The sequence below is a fragment of the Oncorhynchus gorbuscha genome, linkage group LG07 (assembly GCF_021184085.1).
Source record: "Oncorhynchus gorbuscha isolate QuinsamMale2020 ecotype Even-year linkage group LG07, OgorEven_v1.0, whole genome shotgun sequence".
Lineage (NCBI taxonomy): Eukaryota > Metazoa > Chordata > Actinopteri > Salmoniformes > Salmonidae > Oncorhynchus > Oncorhynchus gorbuscha.
In genome coordinates, this window is record NC_060179.1 from 74,079,149 (window position 1) to 74,097,266 (window position 18,118).

Sequence of the window (18,118 nt, forward strand, 5' to 3'; positions counted from 1 at the left end):
AAATCATCCAGAGGCAATGCATGCTGGGAGATGGGTCTCCAACGGGCACTACATGCTCCAGATGGGGTTATAGCTTATAGCCTACAGTAGGGAAATGGAGAGTCAACCTGCATCACAATGTGTATTGCTTGTAATGAAATGACCTTTCTGCTCAGACAGAAAATGTGTGTTTGTGTGTGTTTCTTTCTGCTCAGACAAGGCCTTTCTCTACTGTGTGGGTGGGTGTATGTGTATGTATGTGCACTGTGAAGGGCACTGATTTTCAGTGCAGTAGTGTTATAAATAAGGAAAATAATGGACATATCTTGTTCTAAAGACTCCAGGAGTCAAATAAGCTTCGGACTAGACCAGCTATAGTCCGACCTAGCCCTAGCTCTGCTCAGCCCAGCACAGCTCAACTGCAATTCGGCCCAGCCCAGCTAAGCCTGACTTTATTTGGCTCAACTCAGCCCAGGCAAGCTTATACCAGCCCTGCCCAGCTTCTGCTCAGCTCCAGCCCAACTCCAGCCCAGCTTCTGCTCAGCTCCAGCCCAACTCCAGCCCAGCTTCTGCTCAGCTCCAGCTCCAGCCCAAGCTCCAGCCCAACTCCCAGCTTCTGCTCAGCCCCAGCTCCAGCCCAGCTTCTGCTCAGCTCCAGCCCAGCTTCTCTGCTCCAGCTCCAGCCCAGCTTCTGCTCAGCTCCAGCCCAACTCCAGCCCAGCTTCTGCTCCAGCCCAGCTTCTGCTCAGCTCCAGCCCAACCCAGCCCACTCAGCTCCAGCCCAACTCCAGCCCAGCTTCTGCTCAGCTCCAGCCCAACTCCAGCCCAGCTTCTGCTCAGCTCCAGCCCAACTCCAGCCCAACTCCAGCCCAGCTTCTGCTCAGCTCCAGCCCAACTCCAGCCCAGCTTCTGCTCAGCTCCAGCCCAACTCCAGCCCAACTCCAGCCCAGTTTCTGCTCAGCTCCAGCCCAACTCCAGCCCAGCTTCTGCTCAGCTCCAGCCCAACTCCAGCCCTTGCCTAACCAAACTCAACTCCAGCCCAACCCCAGTCTCCTCCCTCTCTTTCAATATCTCTGTACCTCTTCCCTCCTGCCATCCTGACCAGGCCAGATGCTACATTACACACACTGCCATCAGGAAGAAAAGATGAGAGATGGTGCTGAGGCTATCTGGGACCTAATGGATGATGTCCAAGAGGCCAGAGGTTGAGACCATGTGTGTATGAGGGCTTGGTTGAGTCCTTGCTCTGAATGCAACACCTTTCACATCTTTAGAACCCTTTCGAAACAATGTTGCAGATACAATGGTTTGGTTGTTGTGTTTCCTCTGTTTCTGTACGTCACACACCCAAAGAAAGAGGAGGTCATGTCCTATTTTATAAACATTGTTGTCCATAATACATAGCGGTTTTTATATACATTTCTTTATACTATTTCTCTTATTTCTTCTTCTTCTCTCTCTCTCTGTGGTGCGTTCGGCTGCGGTGGCAATAGCAGGTTTGTGTGAAGCGTGCTACATACAGCCCACGCAGCCACACTTGATGGTCTTCTCCACTTCCTCGCTGAATGATCTTCCGTCGCTGCACTCAAAGGTGTATTTCCGACGTTTCATTCGCTGGCTGGCGCAGCAGGCACCCGCGTCGCAGGCGCCGGAGCACTCTACCCAGGAGACCATGCGTGTGGTCTGGCAGATGGTGTATCCACGCTGCACCTGGTAGAAGTCCCTCACAGGCTCCCCTCGACACTCTGACTCTGTAGGGGAGGAAAGACAGAGACTCTGACTCTGTAGGGGAGGAAAGACAGAGACACTGACTCTGTAGGGGAGGAAAGACAGAGACACTGACTCTGTAGGGGAGGAAAGACAGAGACACTGACTCTGTAGGGGAGGAAAGACAGAGACACTGACTCTGTAGGGGAGGAAAGACAGAGACTCTGACTCTGTAGGGGAGGAAAGACAGAGACTCTGACTCTGTAGGGGAGGAAAGACAGAGACTCTGACTCTGTAGGGGAGGAAAGACAGAGACACTGACTCTGTAGGGGAGGAAAGACAGAGACACTGACTCTGTAGGGGGAGGAAAGACAGAGACACTGACTCTGTAGGGGAGGAAAGACAGAGACACTGACTCTGTAGGGGAGGAAAGACAGAGACACTGACTCTGTAGGGGAGGAAAGACAGAGACACTGACTCTGTAGGGGAGGAAAGACAGAGACACTGACTCTGTAGGGGAGGAAAGACAGAGACACTGACTCTGTAGGGGAGGAAAGACAGAGACACTGACTCTGTAGGGGAGGAAAGATAGAGACACTGACTCTGTAGGGGAGGAAAGACAGAGACACTGACTCTGTAGGGGAGGAAAGACAGAGACACTGACTCTGTAGGGGAGGAAAGAGAGACACTAACTCTGTAGGGGAGGAAAGATAGAGACACTGACTCTGTAGGGGAGGAAATATATAGTCACAGACTGTAGGGGAGGAAATATATAGTCACAGACTCTGTAGGGGAGGAAATATATAGTCACAGACTGTAGGAGGAGCCCACATTAAGATACATTTCAAGAAAGTTTAATTAGCACAACATTTTAAATGTTTCTGACACAAAATCACTCAGCCTTCTTGGGAACCTTTAGTTGGTTTGGGCTGGATTAGCTCTTGGTCCGTTTTTATCAAAGACAGCAGAGACAAGTTAAGTAAACTAGGATGACAGACAGTCCATAATGAGAGAGATAAACTCTCACTCTCCCTCCCATCTGCATCACAGAGTTCTCTGTGTTACACTTATTACTACTGTGGAATGTGTGTGTGTCTCCTACCTGCGTCACAGAGCTCTCCGCTGTATCCACAGTAGTAATAAGTGGATGTGTGTGTGTGTGTGTCTCCTACCTGCGTCACAGAGCTCTCCGCTGTATCCAGCCTCACAGTGACAGTAGGCGTCTCCTGAATCAGACGTCTGACAGTGTCCATGTTTACAGTTGTGGCTGCGGCAGGGGTTAAACAGCTCCCCCTGCTGGTTACACAGGGCACCACGGTAACCCTCCACACACTCACAGCGGTAGGACTGCAGGTCCAGGGGAATACACTTCCCATGCACACACCTAGGTAGAGGGAATATAAATTAATCAATCAATCAATATTACAAAATCATGGGCATTAATATGGAGTTGGTCCTCCCTTTGCTGTTATAACAGCCTCCACTCTTCTGGGAAGACTTTCCACTAGATGTTGGAACATTGTTGCAGGGACTTGCTTCCATTCAGCCACAAGAGCATTAGTGAGGTCGGGCACTGATGTTGGGTGATTAGGCCTGGCTCACAGAGAATGCCAAGAGTGCAAAGCTCTCATCAAGGCAAAGGATGGCTACCAAAATATATTTTGATTTGTTTAACTATTTTTTTGGTTACTACATGATTCCATATGTGTTATTTCATAGTTTTGATGTCTTCACTATTATTCTACAATGTAGAACATAGTAAAAATAAGGAAAAACCCTTGAATGAGTAGATGTGTCCAAACTTTTGACTGGTGCTGTATGTAATGATTTGTCTCAAACTGTTCATATGAATTTCAGTTTGACACTTGGTGAAAACCAAGTGAAATGTAATGCATTATCATCATAACCCCAGTGGTCTGTTCCTACTTGCTGCCCTGGCATGGGTTGTCGGCAGGCTGGTCACAGTGTGGTCCGCTCCAGCCTGGCTGGCAGTGGCAGACTGGTCCCTGTGGCCCGTCCGGCTGGCAGATACCATGCAGGCAGTAGATCTTCCTACAGGGCTCACAGCCTGGCACCACACCCGGCTTCATCTGGGTCTTAGTGAAGTCCTGCAGCTCGTTGTTGATATACAGGTTCTGGATGCAGCCGTGGAAACTGGAGCCGTTCTGGATCTGCCAGAGCCGGAAGGCTGCCGAGTGGACGTCCACGGGCATACCTGAGAGACGGAGGAGAAGGAGATAGAGGAGGAAGAAGGGTTAGAGTTGTATGGGAGGGGGGAGCAGACAAACAGCTAACACAGGACTGATATGGAGGTAATGAAGGAACAGGAAGAGCCATGTGCAAGTGAATATACTGCGAAGTTAGGACAACTAAGAGCCGAATCATCCAAAACTTTCACTATCATCAACATCTGATTTATAGGACATGTTGGTTCAGAATGAATAAATATGCTACTGAGCCAGTAGGGAGGGAAAGTATAGAACCAGGTCCATTTCACAATATTTTGAATGAAAGTTTGATCAAAGAATTCAATTAAATAAATAACATTTGACTATGTTTTTAATTCAACAGTTGATTTGACACTAATTGAATTCCCGAAACAGCATCTTTGAAACAGAGGACAGTGAAAAGGAGACGGGGTATTGGGTGATGTGTAGCATACTCTTTCATACAGTGGCCAACAGTCACAAATATACATAACAGTGCATTACACCACAGTACAGTACACCACAGTCCAGTACACCACAGTACAGTACACCACAGTACACCACAGTACAGTACAGTACACCACAGTACATTACAGTACACCACAGTACAGTACACCACAGTACAGTACACCACTGTATAGTACAGTACACCACTGTATAGTACAGTACACCACAGTACAGTACACCACAGTACAGTACACCACAGTACGCCACAGTACAGTACACCACAGTACAGTACAGTACAGTACACCACAGTACAGTACACCACAGTACAGTACACCGCAGTAAAGTACACCACAGTACAGTACAGTACACCACAGTACAGTACACCACAGTACAGTACAGCCACAGTACAGTACGCCACAGTACAGTACAGTACAGTACGCCACAGTACAGTACAGTACACCACAGTACAGTACAGTACACCACAGTACAGTACACCACAGTACAGTACACCACAGTACGCCACAGTACAGTACACCACAGTACAGTACAGTACACCACAGTACAGTACAGTACAGTACACCACAGTACAGTACACCACAGTACAGGACACCACAGTACAGGACACCACAGTACAGTACACCACCATACAGTACAGTACACCACAGTACACCACAGTACAGTACACCACAGTACAGTACACCACAGTACAGTACACCACAGTACAGTACACCACAGTACACCACAGTACAGCACCAAAACATAATATCACAAACTCTGGACACAGCCATTTCTGATATCAGATCAGTTCAATTTCAACTCTCAACGCTTTAATATCAAGAATGTCTAGTCGGGTTACAGAGCATTACTTACACGTTTGGGGTGGCAGGTAGCCTAGTGTTTAGAGCATTGGGCCAGTAACTGAAAGGTTGCTAGATGGAATCCCCGAGCTGGCAAGGTAAAACTCTGTCTTTCTGCCTCTGAATGAGGCAGTTAACCCACTGTTCCTAGACCAGTTAACCCACTGTTCCTAGACCAGTTAACCCACTATTCCTAGACCAGTTAACCCACTGTTCCTAGACCAGTTAACCCACTGTTCCTAGACAAGTTAACCCACTGTTCCTAGACCAGTTAACCCACTGTTCCTAGACCAGTTAACCCACTGTTCCTAGACCAGTTAACCCACTGTTCCTAGGCCAGTTAACCCACTGTTCCTAGGCCAGTTAACCCACTGTTCCTAGACCAGTTAACCCACTGTTCCTAGACCAGTTAACCCACTGTTCCTAGACCAGTTAACCCACTGTTCCTAGACCAGTTAACCCACTGTTCCTAGACCAGTTAACCCACTGTTCCTAGGCCAGTTAACCCACTGTTCCTAGACCAGTTAACCCACTGTTCCTAGGCCAGTTAACCCACTGTTCCTAGACCAGTTAACCCACTGTTCCTAGACCAGTTAACCCACTGTTCCTAGACCAGTTAACCCACTGTTCCTAGACCAGTTAACCCACTGTTCCTAGACCAGTTAACCCACTGTTCCTAGACCAGTTAACCCACTGTTCCTAGGCCATTTAACCCACTGTTCCTAGACCAGTTAACCCACTGTTCCTAGACCAGTTAACCCACTGTTCCTAGACCAGTTAACCCACTGTTCCTAGACCAGTTAACCCACTGTTCCTAGACCAGTTAACCCACTGTTCCTAGACCAGTTAACCCACTGTTCCTAGGCCAGTTAACCCACTGTTCCTAGGCCAGTTAACCCACTGTTCCTAGGCCAGTTAACCCACTGTTCCTAGGCCAGTTAACCCACTGTTCCTAGGCCAGTTAACCCACTGTTCCTAGGCCGTTATTGTAATTAAGAATCTGTTCTTATCTGACTTGCCGAGTTAAATAAATAAAAAAACGTTTAAAAAGTTTTAAAAATAAACAAGGAAATCATAACCTATGCCAATATACCACATCACATATCCAGAGTGAAGACTGTGTCTGGTAGGACATAGATCTATAGCAATGTGTTGAATAGGGATGAATGAAAACTGGAAATAGTAGGAATCACAGAAATAGAAGACTATACAGTATGTATTATATGGTAGGAATACTGTATGTATTCTGAACACTGTGGGCCTTGAGAGGTGACGCTCATAGGGCCAAGGGTTTAATGTTGTGCACTATATTAGACACCAGTGTTGCTGAGTGTTTGTATACGTGTGTATAGGGTTTATATTGTAGGCAGGAGTATGTAGCTTTATCAGTGTGTTTTCTTTTATGTGTGTTCATAAATGTGTGTGTGCGCTGTGTGTGATGTGTGTATGCTGGACGTTCTCTAACCAACAGTGGTTATGTGGGATGGACTGGGTGAATTGAGGTTTGGAGTTGGGTAGGTTGCAGGATTGGGTCAGGATATGGCTCGCTTGAGGTAGTTGGGGTTTTGGGATGGGCTGGGTTGCAGTGAGGGGTGACATTGACAGTAGTGTAGTAGTTGTAGTGCCTGCAGCAGAGGAGGAGGAAGTGGGTGTGTTCTGGAGAGGGCCCCTACCCCCCACGTATAGCGGAGCCTCCGCGTTAAGGGGACGGACCCCCCCCAGGCTGTCCATGGTGGTGGGGAGACCCCCGTCGATGGTCAGGTTCACCATCTGGTCAAAGGTCACCAGCTCTACCGTGTGGAACTGACCATCGTTGATTGTCTCAGTACTGCAGACAGAGAGAGAGGGAGGGATGGAGAAAGAAATAACCAGGAGAGAATGGAAGAAAGAGACAGACAATGTTGCTGTTGTGCTTGTGTGTGTGTTTGTTTGTCTGTGTGTGTGTGTGTGTGTGTGTGCAGTCTGTGTGATTATGTGTGCATGTGTGTGTGTGTTTGCGTGTTTACCTGTAGATAGCATGTCCAGGCTGGCTGCCAGGATCGTAGCTGACCTTAACGTGACCTTGATACATCTCTACAGCGATGTGATCATTGTCTCCATTATACAGCAAGATACCGTTCTCCTCCGCTGTCGACACCTGGGGACACACATCACAATAGAATAAAAGGTATGTACATGTCCCTTTGACAGCACTGTCACAATCCAAATGTCCAAGTTACTGTACATGATCTCAAACACATGCCTGTTGAATTGATCGTTCAGTACCTGCAGTGTATAAGCTTTGTGTGTGTGTGTTACAGTACCTGTAGTGAGATGTTAGATACCTGCAGTGTGATGTTAGCCTGGGGCCAGTTCTTGAGGTCAGAGAGCAGCAGGTAGGAGTCTCTGTCTACAAAGTTAACGCTGACCAGCTTCTCACAGCGAGGCCCTCCGAACCCAGGGAGACACTGGCACAGTGCCCGGCCTGCCCGCTCCACACACAGGGCACCGTTCTGGCAGTCTGCCAGGTCACACAGAGACCGCGGGGAGGGGGGCACCTCACACAACTGACCACTACGGCAGGATGAGGGAGGGGATGTTTTGAAGAGAGGAGAGAGAGAGAGAGGAGAGGAGAGGAGAGGAGAGGAGAGGAGAGGAGAGGAGAGAGAGAGGAGAGAGAGAGAGGAGAGAGAGAGAGAGAGAGAGAGAGAGAGAGAGAGAGAGAGAGAGAGAGAGAGAGAGAGATGGGTGAGTAAGTCAAAATGATAGATTCCGAAGTAGAAGAAATCTTCGCACAGATGGCTTGATATTGTTCTAAGTTGTGTGTGAGTTCTATGGTTTGTGTGTGAGTTCTATGGTTTGTGTGTGAGTTCTATGGTTTGTGTGTGAGTTCTATGGTTTGTGTGTGAGTTCTAAGGCTTGTGTGTGAGTTCTAAGGCTTGTGTGTGAGTTCTAAGGCTTATGTGTGAGTTCTAAGGTTTGTGTGTGAGTTCTAAGGTTTGTGTGTGAGTTCTAAGGTTTGTGTGTGAGTTCGAAGGTTTGTGTGTGTGTGCGTGTGCTTCACCTATAGCCATCAGGGCAGGAGCAGGAGTATGCATTGAGTTGGTCGACACACTGAGCTCTGTTCGGACAGCGATTCTCCTCACAGTCATCGTAGTCCACACTGCAGTCATCACCCACGTAGCCCGGAGAACACACACATCTGCAACACACACAAACGTGTGTGAGCTTGAGCCAGGGCATTAGGTCTGGGTGACAACGCAAATCTTTAAGTCTCCCACACGTTGATATGGTGTACTCACTGGGGCCCAGTAGAGGTGATGAGACAGGTAGATTGGTGTTGACACGGACTGACCCCTGGAGCACACACATCCTCCATCTCCTCACACATCTCCCCTGGAGAGGGAGGGAGAGAGGGGGAGAGGGAGAGATTACATTGATGGATGAAGAATTGCAACCGAATAGGTCAACCCAACAGCGATAGAGAGAAGGCTGGTCTATAGTGTAATGTGTGTTACCTGTGTAGTACAGTGGACAGAGGCAGGTATAGTGGTTGACTCCATCTATACAGACAGCTCCGTTCCCACAGTCATTATCTTCACAGTCATCTATGTTGGTCAGGCAGGTAGGACCGTCAAAGCCAAGGGCACAGGCACAGCTGTATGCTGCCTCTTCCTCCTCATCAAGTTGGCAGGTGCCCCCGTTGACACAGGGGTTACTGACACACGCGTTCAAAGACGTCTCACAGTTTCTACCCTGCAGACACAAAGAAAAGTTCAGTGGTCACCAATCGACCCTGTTCCTGGAGAGCTACAGTGTCTTGAACAAATTGATTACACTCATTAACTCATGACTGAATTTCAAATGAATGCATTTTCATTAGTGGAATCAGGTGTGCTAAAGCTGGGCTGGTAGAAAAGCCCGCTGAACAACAGGCTTCATAATGTCAGAAGTGGAGCGGTCTTGTCACAAACTCAACAGCCACAAAGACTCAATTCAATCTATATCGCCGAAGTTCAGAGCTATAGTGCGCTTGACATTTAAAGGTAATTTACGATTGAGCCAACATATGCAGCGTTCACCGTCAATGCAGTCTCCGCGCGAACGCAGGAACATTGCCTTTAAATTTCAATCACTTCACCGATACAGATTGAATCAAGATCTAATTTTAGTCTAAGTATGTGTTAGAGCTGGACTGGACCAAAAGCATGCACGACATGGCAAGAAGAACACTGCAGGTAAATGGTGAGATCTCACCTTGAATTGAGGAGGACAGCTACACCTGTAGATCTCTGCCAGATCACTGTGACAGATCCCTTGGTTGACACACGGGCTGGACAGACATGGGTTACACTTGGCCAGGACGCTGCTGTCCACCTCACCTAACACACACACACATTTGATCATTTTACATGATGCCTATCTTTCCTGTTCATTTGGTTTTCAACTATTGGTATTTGGTATTTTATTAGGATCCCCATTGGCTGTTGCGATAGCAGCAGTTACTCTTCCTGGGGTCGACTCAAAACATGAAACATGACTTAATACAGAACGTTAATAGACAACAACAGCTCACGGACAGAACTATATCAGTGTAAAATGGCATCTATATCTAGATCAAATAGGGGAGAGGCGTTGTGCCGTGCTGTGTTGCTTTATCTGGTTTTTAAAACCAGGGTTGAGGTTCATTTGAACAATATGAGATGGAAGGGAGTTCCATGCAATCATGATTCTCTATATAATACTGTATGCTTTCTTGAATTTGTTCTGGATATGGGGATTTTACGTTTAGCCAAGAGAGACTGGCCTGCATAGTATTGATGTTAGCCCTCTGATTACAGTGACGAGCAAGACGTGCCACTCTGTTCTGGGCCAGCTGAGGTTCTTCTATGTCCTTCCTAGCAGCACCTGACTATCTGACTGGGCAACAATCAAGATAAGATAAAACTACAGCCTGCACGACTTGATTTGTAGAGTGTGGTGTCATGAAAGCAGAGCATCTCTTTATCACGACCAGATCTCTTCCCATCTTAGTTTCACAACCATTGAATAAATATGTTTTGACCGTGACAGTTTACAATCAAATTATTTAGTCTCCTCAACTTGCCCAACAGACATATTATTCATTATCAGATTGAGCTGAAGTCTAGAATTTAGGGAATGATTTGTACCAAATACAAATCTTAGTTTCTGAGATGTTCAGGACTATGTTCATTTTATTACTAGCCACCCATTCTAAATCTGACTGCAACTCTCTGTTTAGGGTTGCAGTGCTATTTTCACTAGCTGTGGTTGCTGACACGTATAGTTTTGAATCATCAGCAAACATAGACACACAGGCTCTGTTTAATGCCAGTGGCAGGTCATTGGTAAAAATAGAAAAGAATAGAGGGCCGAGAGAGCTGCCCTGCGGTACACCACACTTTACATATACAGTGCCTTCAGAAAATTATTCATACCCCTTTACTTATTCCACATGTTGTTGTCTTACAGCCTGAATTCAACATGGATTACATATTTTTAAATTCTCACACATCTACACACAATACCACATAATGACAAGTGAAAACATGTTTTAAGAAATTTGTGCAAATGTATTGAAAATGAAATACAGAAAAATCGAATTTACACAACTATTCACACCCCTTTGCTATGACACTCTGATATAGAATTGTGGTGAGGCATATATCTGGGGATGGGTATAAAACATGCTCTAGTGTTGAAAGCATATATCTGAGGATGGGTATAAAACATGCTCTAGTGTTGAAAGCATATATCTGGGGATGGGTATAAAACATGCTCTAGTGTTGAAAGCATATATCTGGGGATGGGTATAAAACATGCTCTAGTGTTGAAAGCATATATCTGGGGATGGGTATAAAACATGCTCTAGTGTTGAAAGCATATATCTGGGGATGGGTATAAAACATGCTCTAGTGTTGAAAGCATATATCTGGGGATGGGTATAAAACATGCTCTAGTGTTGAAAGCATATATCTGGGGATGGGTATAAAACATGCTCTAGTGTTGAAAGTTTCCAAGAGCACAGTGGTCTCCATCATAGGGAAATTGAAAAAAAAAACCAGGCACAGTTCAACACCCATCCAACACCATCCCTACCCTGAAGCATGATGGTGGCAGCATCATGCTATCGGGATGCTTTTCAGTGGCAAGGACTGGGAGACTGGCAAGGATAGAGGTAACAATGAATGGAGCCAAATACAGGCAAATCCTTGATGAGAACCTGCTTCAGAGTGCAATAGATTGTAGGTTGGGATAAAGATTTGCTCTCTAACAGGACAATGACTCCCAAGTATACAACCAAAGCAACGCTGGTAGGGCTTCAGAGCAAGAATGTGAAAGTCTTTGAGTGGCCCAGACTGGAATCCCATTGAAAATATGTGGAAAGATTGCTGTTCACCCCAGGTCCCCAAAACCAGATGCAGAAAGCTGATACAGGCATACCCAAGTTGACTCAAAGCTGTAATCAAAGTATTGACTCAGGGGTGTGAATGTACCCATCTCACCGTGGCACTCAAACTTCTTGGCAGGGGTAGTGAGCAGCAGCTTGCCCTCCATGCCCGTCGGTCCGGCACAGCGGGCGATGCCTGGCTCCTTGTAGCCCGTCTTCACCCAGTCAGACAGCCAGAGCAGACGGCAGTCACAGTACAGGGGGTTGGCACCAATAGCCCTGAGGGTGAAGGGTCAGAGGTTAAGGGTCAGGGACAGGCAATTGTGGAAAACTGTCGTTTGTTATTAAAAAAAAGTATATTGTCATACATGAGTAAAAGTAAAGATACCTTAATAGAAAAGGAATCAAGTAAAAGTGAAAGTCGCCTGAGTAACATACTACTTGAGTAAAGTACAAAAGTATCTGGTTTTATACTGAACAAAAATATAAACACAACATGCAGCCATTTCAAAGATTTTGCTGAGTTACAATTCATATTAGGAAATCAGTCAATTGAAATATATTCAATAGGACCTAATCTATGTATTTCACAGCTAATGGTAGAGAAATTCATATTAAATGATCTGGCAACAGCTCCGGTCGACATTCCTGCAGTCAGCATGCCACTTGCACGCTCCCTCAATGCTTGAGACATCTGTAGTATTGTGTAGTGTGACAAAACTGCACATTATAGAGTGGCCTTTAATTGTCCCCAGCACAAGGTGCACCTGTGTAATGGTCATACTGTTTAATCAGATTCTTGATATGCCACACCTGTCAGGTGGATGGATTATCGTGACAAAGGATAAAATGCTCACTAACAGGGATGTAATCAAATTTGTGCACAACATTACAGAGAAATAAGCTGAAGTAAAAGTATAAATAATTTACAAAAATATATATTTTTTACGAATAGCCAGGGGCACACTCCAACACTCAGACATAATTTACCAATGAAATGTGTTTAGTGAGTCCACCAGATCAGAGGCAGTAGTGATTACCAGGGATGTTCTCTTGATAAGGAATGTAGTGGAGTAAAAGTGAATATTAATGCACAGATATCCCCCAAAAACTACTTCAGTAGTACTTTAAAGTATTTTTACTTAAGTACTTTACACCACTGGGGACAGGTTAAGGTCAGTCAGAGGATTGGCACCAATCACCTTGAGGAATCATCAATCAATCAATTAATCAAGGCAAAAAGAAGGATGCATTTTCAGAGACTCATGAGGGCTGACGTTCACTAGATGTATTTCTCTATTTGACCAGCAGGTGTCTCTCTCGTCCTTCAGATAACACAGAGCTTCACTCAACTGTTACAGTTCAGTACTTCCAGAAAGGGAACTAATATTTAACATTAGGTTAAGGGAAGGGTTATTGTTAAGGTTAGTGGTTTGGTTAAGGTTAGTGTTAAGGTTGGGTCAGTTACATATTTTGGCTATCCGTGCTGTCAATGGGATGCTGGACAGAATATTTCCCCTAGTCTTTTCTTTCTAAAAAAGGACCAGCAAGCTTTACCTCCTTGAAAAGTTTATTTGATGAAAAATATCTCTAATAATATGACTGTTGGATAACTTTTTTGACCAACTGGGGGTTTGAAAACGCTGCCCTCAATCATCATTTTACATTGTTCCTGCATGAATCGATGTAGGCACAGTTATGCACAATCAGTCACACACAAACACACAAAACTGTGCCATTACTCAGAGTAACAGGCTCATGTTTTAGGTCAGTCCAACATGAAAGCCACTTGACTGTGAATCAATGATTTCCAAAGAGAAGCAACCCCCCCCAACTTCTCTAGAGCTTTCTCTTTATCTCATCCCCACTGACTTCTCTAGAGCTTTCTCTTTATCTCATCCCCCACTGACTTCTCTAGAGCTTTCTCTTTATCTCATCCCCCACTGACTTCTCTAGAGCTTTATCTTTATCTCATCCCCCACTGACTTCTCTAGAGCTTTCTCTTTATCTCATCCCCCACTGACTTGTCTAGAGCTTTCTCTTTATCTCATCCCCCACTGACTTGTCTAGAGCTTTCTCTTTATCTCATCCCCCACTGATTTCTCTAGAGCTTTCTCTTTATCTCATCCCCCACTGACTTCTCTAGAGCTTTCTCTTTATCTCATCCCCCTGACTTCTTTAGAGCTTTCTCTTTATCTCATCCCCCACTGACTTCTCTAGAGCTTTCTCTTTATCTCATCCCCCACTGACTTCTCTAGAGATTTCTCTTTATCTCATCCCCCACTGACTTGTCTAGAGATTTCTCTTTATCTCATCCCCCACTGACTTCTCTAGATTTTTCTCTATCTCATCCCCCACTGACTTCTCTAGAGCTTTCTCTATCTCATCCCCCCCAACTTCTCTAGATCTTTCTCTGTACCTCATCCCCCAGTACCATATTTTACTCTCTACCTCATCCCCCAGTACCATATTTTACTCTCTACCTCATCCCCAGTACCATATTTTACTCTCTACCTCATCCCCCAGTACCATATTTTACTCTCTACCTCATTCCCCAGTACCATATTTTACTCTACCTCATCCCCCAGTACCATATTTTACTCTCTACCTCATCCCCAGTACCATATTTTACTCTTTACCTCATCCCCCAGTACCATATTTTACTCTCTACCTCATCCCATAGTACCATATTTTACTCTCTACCTCATCCCATAGTACCATATTTTACTCTCTACCTCATCCCCCAGTATCATATTTTATATTAATGTTCTTTACCTCCCTGTAATATCTCTCCTCTCTGCTCCTTCCTCTATATTCCCTGCTTTCTTCTTCTTATCCTCCCTTATATAACCCTCACATTGCTCTCTCCTTCTTCTCTTCACTGCACTCTTCTCCCATTTCCTCTTCTCTCACAACTCTCTCTCATTCTCCATCCCTCTCTCTCCCTCCCTTGCCCTCTGTTCTCCTGAGATGGATAGGCCTATTGATTTACAGACAATGGCTTTGACATGACAGACCACCTGGACCCCACTGGGAGTAAAGCCTTACTTCAACCTCCCAGAGTCTCACACACACACACACACACACACACACACACACACACACACACACACACACACACACACACACACACACACACACACACACACACACACACACACACACACACACACACACACACACACACACACACATATATATATTTCCAAACACTCCCTTCACAGACCACAGACCGCAAGGAATGTTAGTAAACCTACATGGTGTGTGGAGATGAGACAGTGGAGGGGTCTGTGTGTAACATTAACCACAGCTCTGTGACTGACTAGGGGAGTTCGGTGGTTGTGAAGCCCACCAAACAGCTCTACAGATGGGGCTACTGTTAGCCACCCTCCCCCTGGCACACACACTAGCAGACCAGACCACCTCTGTGTGTGAGGCTAGACTTCAGAAAGTGCGTGGTACAGTAAAGGAAGGACAACAAACAAGATGTTTATGTGTCTGAGGAATAGTTGCTTGTGTTCACTTCTTTGCGTGTGTGAAAGGTGTATTCATGTGTGGATTGGTATTAATGTACCCATGTGTGTCTGTTTGTGTTTATTGAGCAAGCTCCTGTGTGTGTGTTTGTGTGTGTCCGTGCGTGCGTGTGCGTGCGTGCGAGTGTGCGTGTGTGTACTCACAGGTGAGACAGAGAGGCCACATCACTGAAGATGCCATCAGGAAGCTCGGAGATCTCGTTGCCATGGAGAGACCTTTGAGATGACAGACAGAGTGGGAGGTGAACACAGAAATACCTCAACTAGATCTGCTCCCATCATTCTGTTCCAACGTCCTAAATGTTGGGAATTTTTTTTTATAAAGTCGATTGTTTCGATCTCACTGAAGCATATCCACTAGATCTGTTCATATGTTTCTGTAGTCAGACAATGCCAGGTCCTTATGTTGCACGTAGTGGCCCTGAGGTCTACAGGGGAAGAGGAGGGCATGGAGAGAGCTCCCCTCTGAATCAGCTTGCTACAGTTGTCTCTAGTGACTGCTGCAGTTTTACTGTCTGTCTGTCTCTCTGCAGCAGGTCTGGGCAGGGGAAAGGTTGGCTCTATGTCTGTTATCTCGGGCTCAGGGCTGGATGGAAGAGACAGGCACAGGGCTGCAGTGGAATCCAGAGTGGCTGGTGTTAAGTTACTGAACTGAGCAGAGTACCTAGGCTGTGATTCCCAGACAGGGTGGTAGGGCTCTGTGAGCTAAAGGGGTATAGAGTATAGAGGAGGAGGGTCTTTGAGTATGGGAAGGGGGAGTTTGAGCTCTGCTGTCTGTTGTGGGGGTGTGAGAGGGGCTCTTTGAGTATGGGAAGGGGGAGTTTGAGCTCTGCTGTCTGTTGTGGGGGTGTGATGGGGGCTCTTTGAGTATGGGAAGGGGGAGTTTGAGCTCTGCTGTCTGTTGTGGGGGTGTGATGGGATAACCATTAGACCATAACAGGACCTCTTTGAGTATGGGAAGGGGGAGTTTGAGCTCTACTGTCTGTTGTGGAGGTGTGAGAGGGGGCTCTTTGAGTATGGGAAGGGGGAGATTGAGCTCTGCTGTCTGTTGTGGGGGTGTGAGAGGGGGTCTTTGAGTGTGGGAAGGGGGAGTTTGAGCTCTGCTGTCTGTTGTGGAGGTGTGAGAGGGGGCTCTTTGAGTATGGGAAGGGGGAGTTTGAGCTCTGCTGTCTGTTGTGGGGGTGTGAAAGGGGGTCTTTGAGTGTGGGAAGGGGGAGTTTGAGCTCTGCTGTCTGTTGTGGGGGTGTGAGAGGGGGCTCTTTGAGTATGGGCAGGGGAGTTTGAGCTCTGCTGTCTGTTGTGGGGGTGTGATGGGGGCTCTTTGAGTATGGGAAGGGGGAGTTTGAGCTCTGCTGTCTGTTGTGGGGGTGTGATGGGGGCTCTTTGAGTATGGGAAGGGGGAGTTTGAGCTCTGCTGTCTGTTGTGGGTGTGTGATGGGGGCTCTTTGAGTATGGGAAGGGGGAGTTTGAGCTCTGCTGTCTGTTGTGGGGGTGTGAGAGGGGGCTCTTTGAGTATGGGAAGGGGGAGTTTGAGCTCTGCTGTCTGTTGTGGGGGTGTGATTGGGGCTCTTTGAGTATGGGAAGGGGGAGTTTGAGCTCTGCTGTCTGTTGTGGGGGTGTGAGAGGGGGGTCTTTGAGTGTGGGAAGGGGGAGTTTGAGTTCTGCTGTCTGTTGTGTGGGTGTGATGGGGGGGGGTATGTCAGAGTGCAGAGCTGCTTCCTTCCTCGTCTTTCATCGAGGTGATTGGGTGATGAGCCGCTGGGCTTACCGATGCACACACATGCGCATGCTGGCACACACACACACACACACACACACACACACACACACACACACACACACACACACACACACACACACACACACACACACACACACACACACACACACACACACACACACACACACACACACACACACACACACACACACACACACACACACACACAGGGCTTGATGGCAGTAAAGAAAAGGATTTAATGGCAGAAACATAATCTGTCTTTCCTAATCTGTCTTTCCATTACCAACTGTCTCTGTGTCTTCGGATGAACACCAGATACTTACTTCTAAACCCATTGGACCCCTGGTCCTGCTTGGCTACTGGCCAAACTAATACTATGCTTCCTGTTCACTATCCCCTAGCTTGCTCTGTATCCATTCTAACCTTCATACGCTACAGCCCCTGCTGACTGAACACCCCTTAATGTATCCATTCTAACCTTCATATGCTACAGCCCCTGCTGACTGGACACCCCTTAATGTATCCATTCTAACCTTCATACGCTACAGCCCCTGCTGACTGGACACCCCTTAATGTATCCATTCTAACCTTCATACGCTACAGCCCCTGCTGACTGAACACCCCTTAATGTATCCATTCTAACCTTCATACGCTACAGCCCCTGCTGACTGGACACCACTTAATGTATCCATTCTAACCTTCATATGCTACAGCCCCTGCTGACTGAACACTCCTTAATGTATCCTGTCTATGCTCTATGCTCCTGCTCTATGCTCCTGCCATTCGAGATGACACGGACATGCCTGTCCTTCCTGCTGCTAAGATCGTGGCTCCGATCTCGTGGCAAGTTGAGGATACACAGTGAGACGAGCTCAAGCTATTGAACCGGACCCGAAAGGAGGTCCTGCCAATCGGTTGTTTGTCCCCAAGGCAGTGAGGACTCAGGTCCTTCTGTGGGGGCACTCCTCTCGCCTCACCTGTCACCCGGGCGTAGGTCGCACCTTGGAGTTCATCCAGCGTAAGTTCTGGTGGCCTACCATAAGAGAAGACGTTGCCACTTTCGTCAATGCCTGCCCCGTGTGCTGCCAGGGCAAATCTTCTCACCTCCGCCCGCAAGGACTCCTTCACCCTTTACCTGTTCCCCACAGACCCTGGTCCCATATCTCGTTGGACTTCATTACTGGCCTTCCTCCATCCCATGGCAATACTACTAAAGGGGTCTATCCTAGTCATAATCGACAGGTTTTCAAAGGCGG

General features: G+C 46.8%; 1 protein-coding gene across 1 annotated transcript in view; it reads right to left on the reverse strand.

Moving 5' to 3' along the window:
• Positions 1-765: 765 nt before the first annotated feature.
• LOC124040340 (slit homolog 1 protein-like) overlaps positions 766-18,118 on the reverse strand; it is a 221,963-nt gene continuing 204,610 nt past the window's right edge. The window contains exons 25-36 of the mRNA XM_046357454.1: positions 15,266-15,337; positions 11,704-11,867; positions 9,434-9,558; positions 8,695-8,932; positions 8,479-8,572; positions 8,241-8,378; positions 7,522-7,750; positions 7,204-7,334; positions 6,871-7,025; positions 3,613-3,901; positions 2,859-3,070; positions 766-1,730 (exon numbers count right to left, since the gene is read on the reverse strand). Coding sequence (XP_046213410.1) covers positions 1,492-1,730; positions 2,859-3,070; positions 3,613-3,901; positions 6,871-7,025; positions 7,204-7,334; positions 7,522-7,750; positions 8,241-8,378; positions 8,479-8,572; positions 8,695-8,932; positions 9,434-9,558; positions 11,704-11,867; positions 15,266-15,337 — 2,086 coding nt within the window. The 3' untranslated portion in view covers positions 766-1,491. The remainder of the gene's footprint in view (positions 1,731-2,858; positions 3,071-3,612; positions 3,902-6,870; positions 7,026-7,203; positions 7,335-7,521; positions 7,751-8,240; positions 8,379-8,478; positions 8,573-8,694; positions 8,933-9,433; positions 9,559-11,703; positions 11,868-15,265; positions 15,338-18,118) is intronic.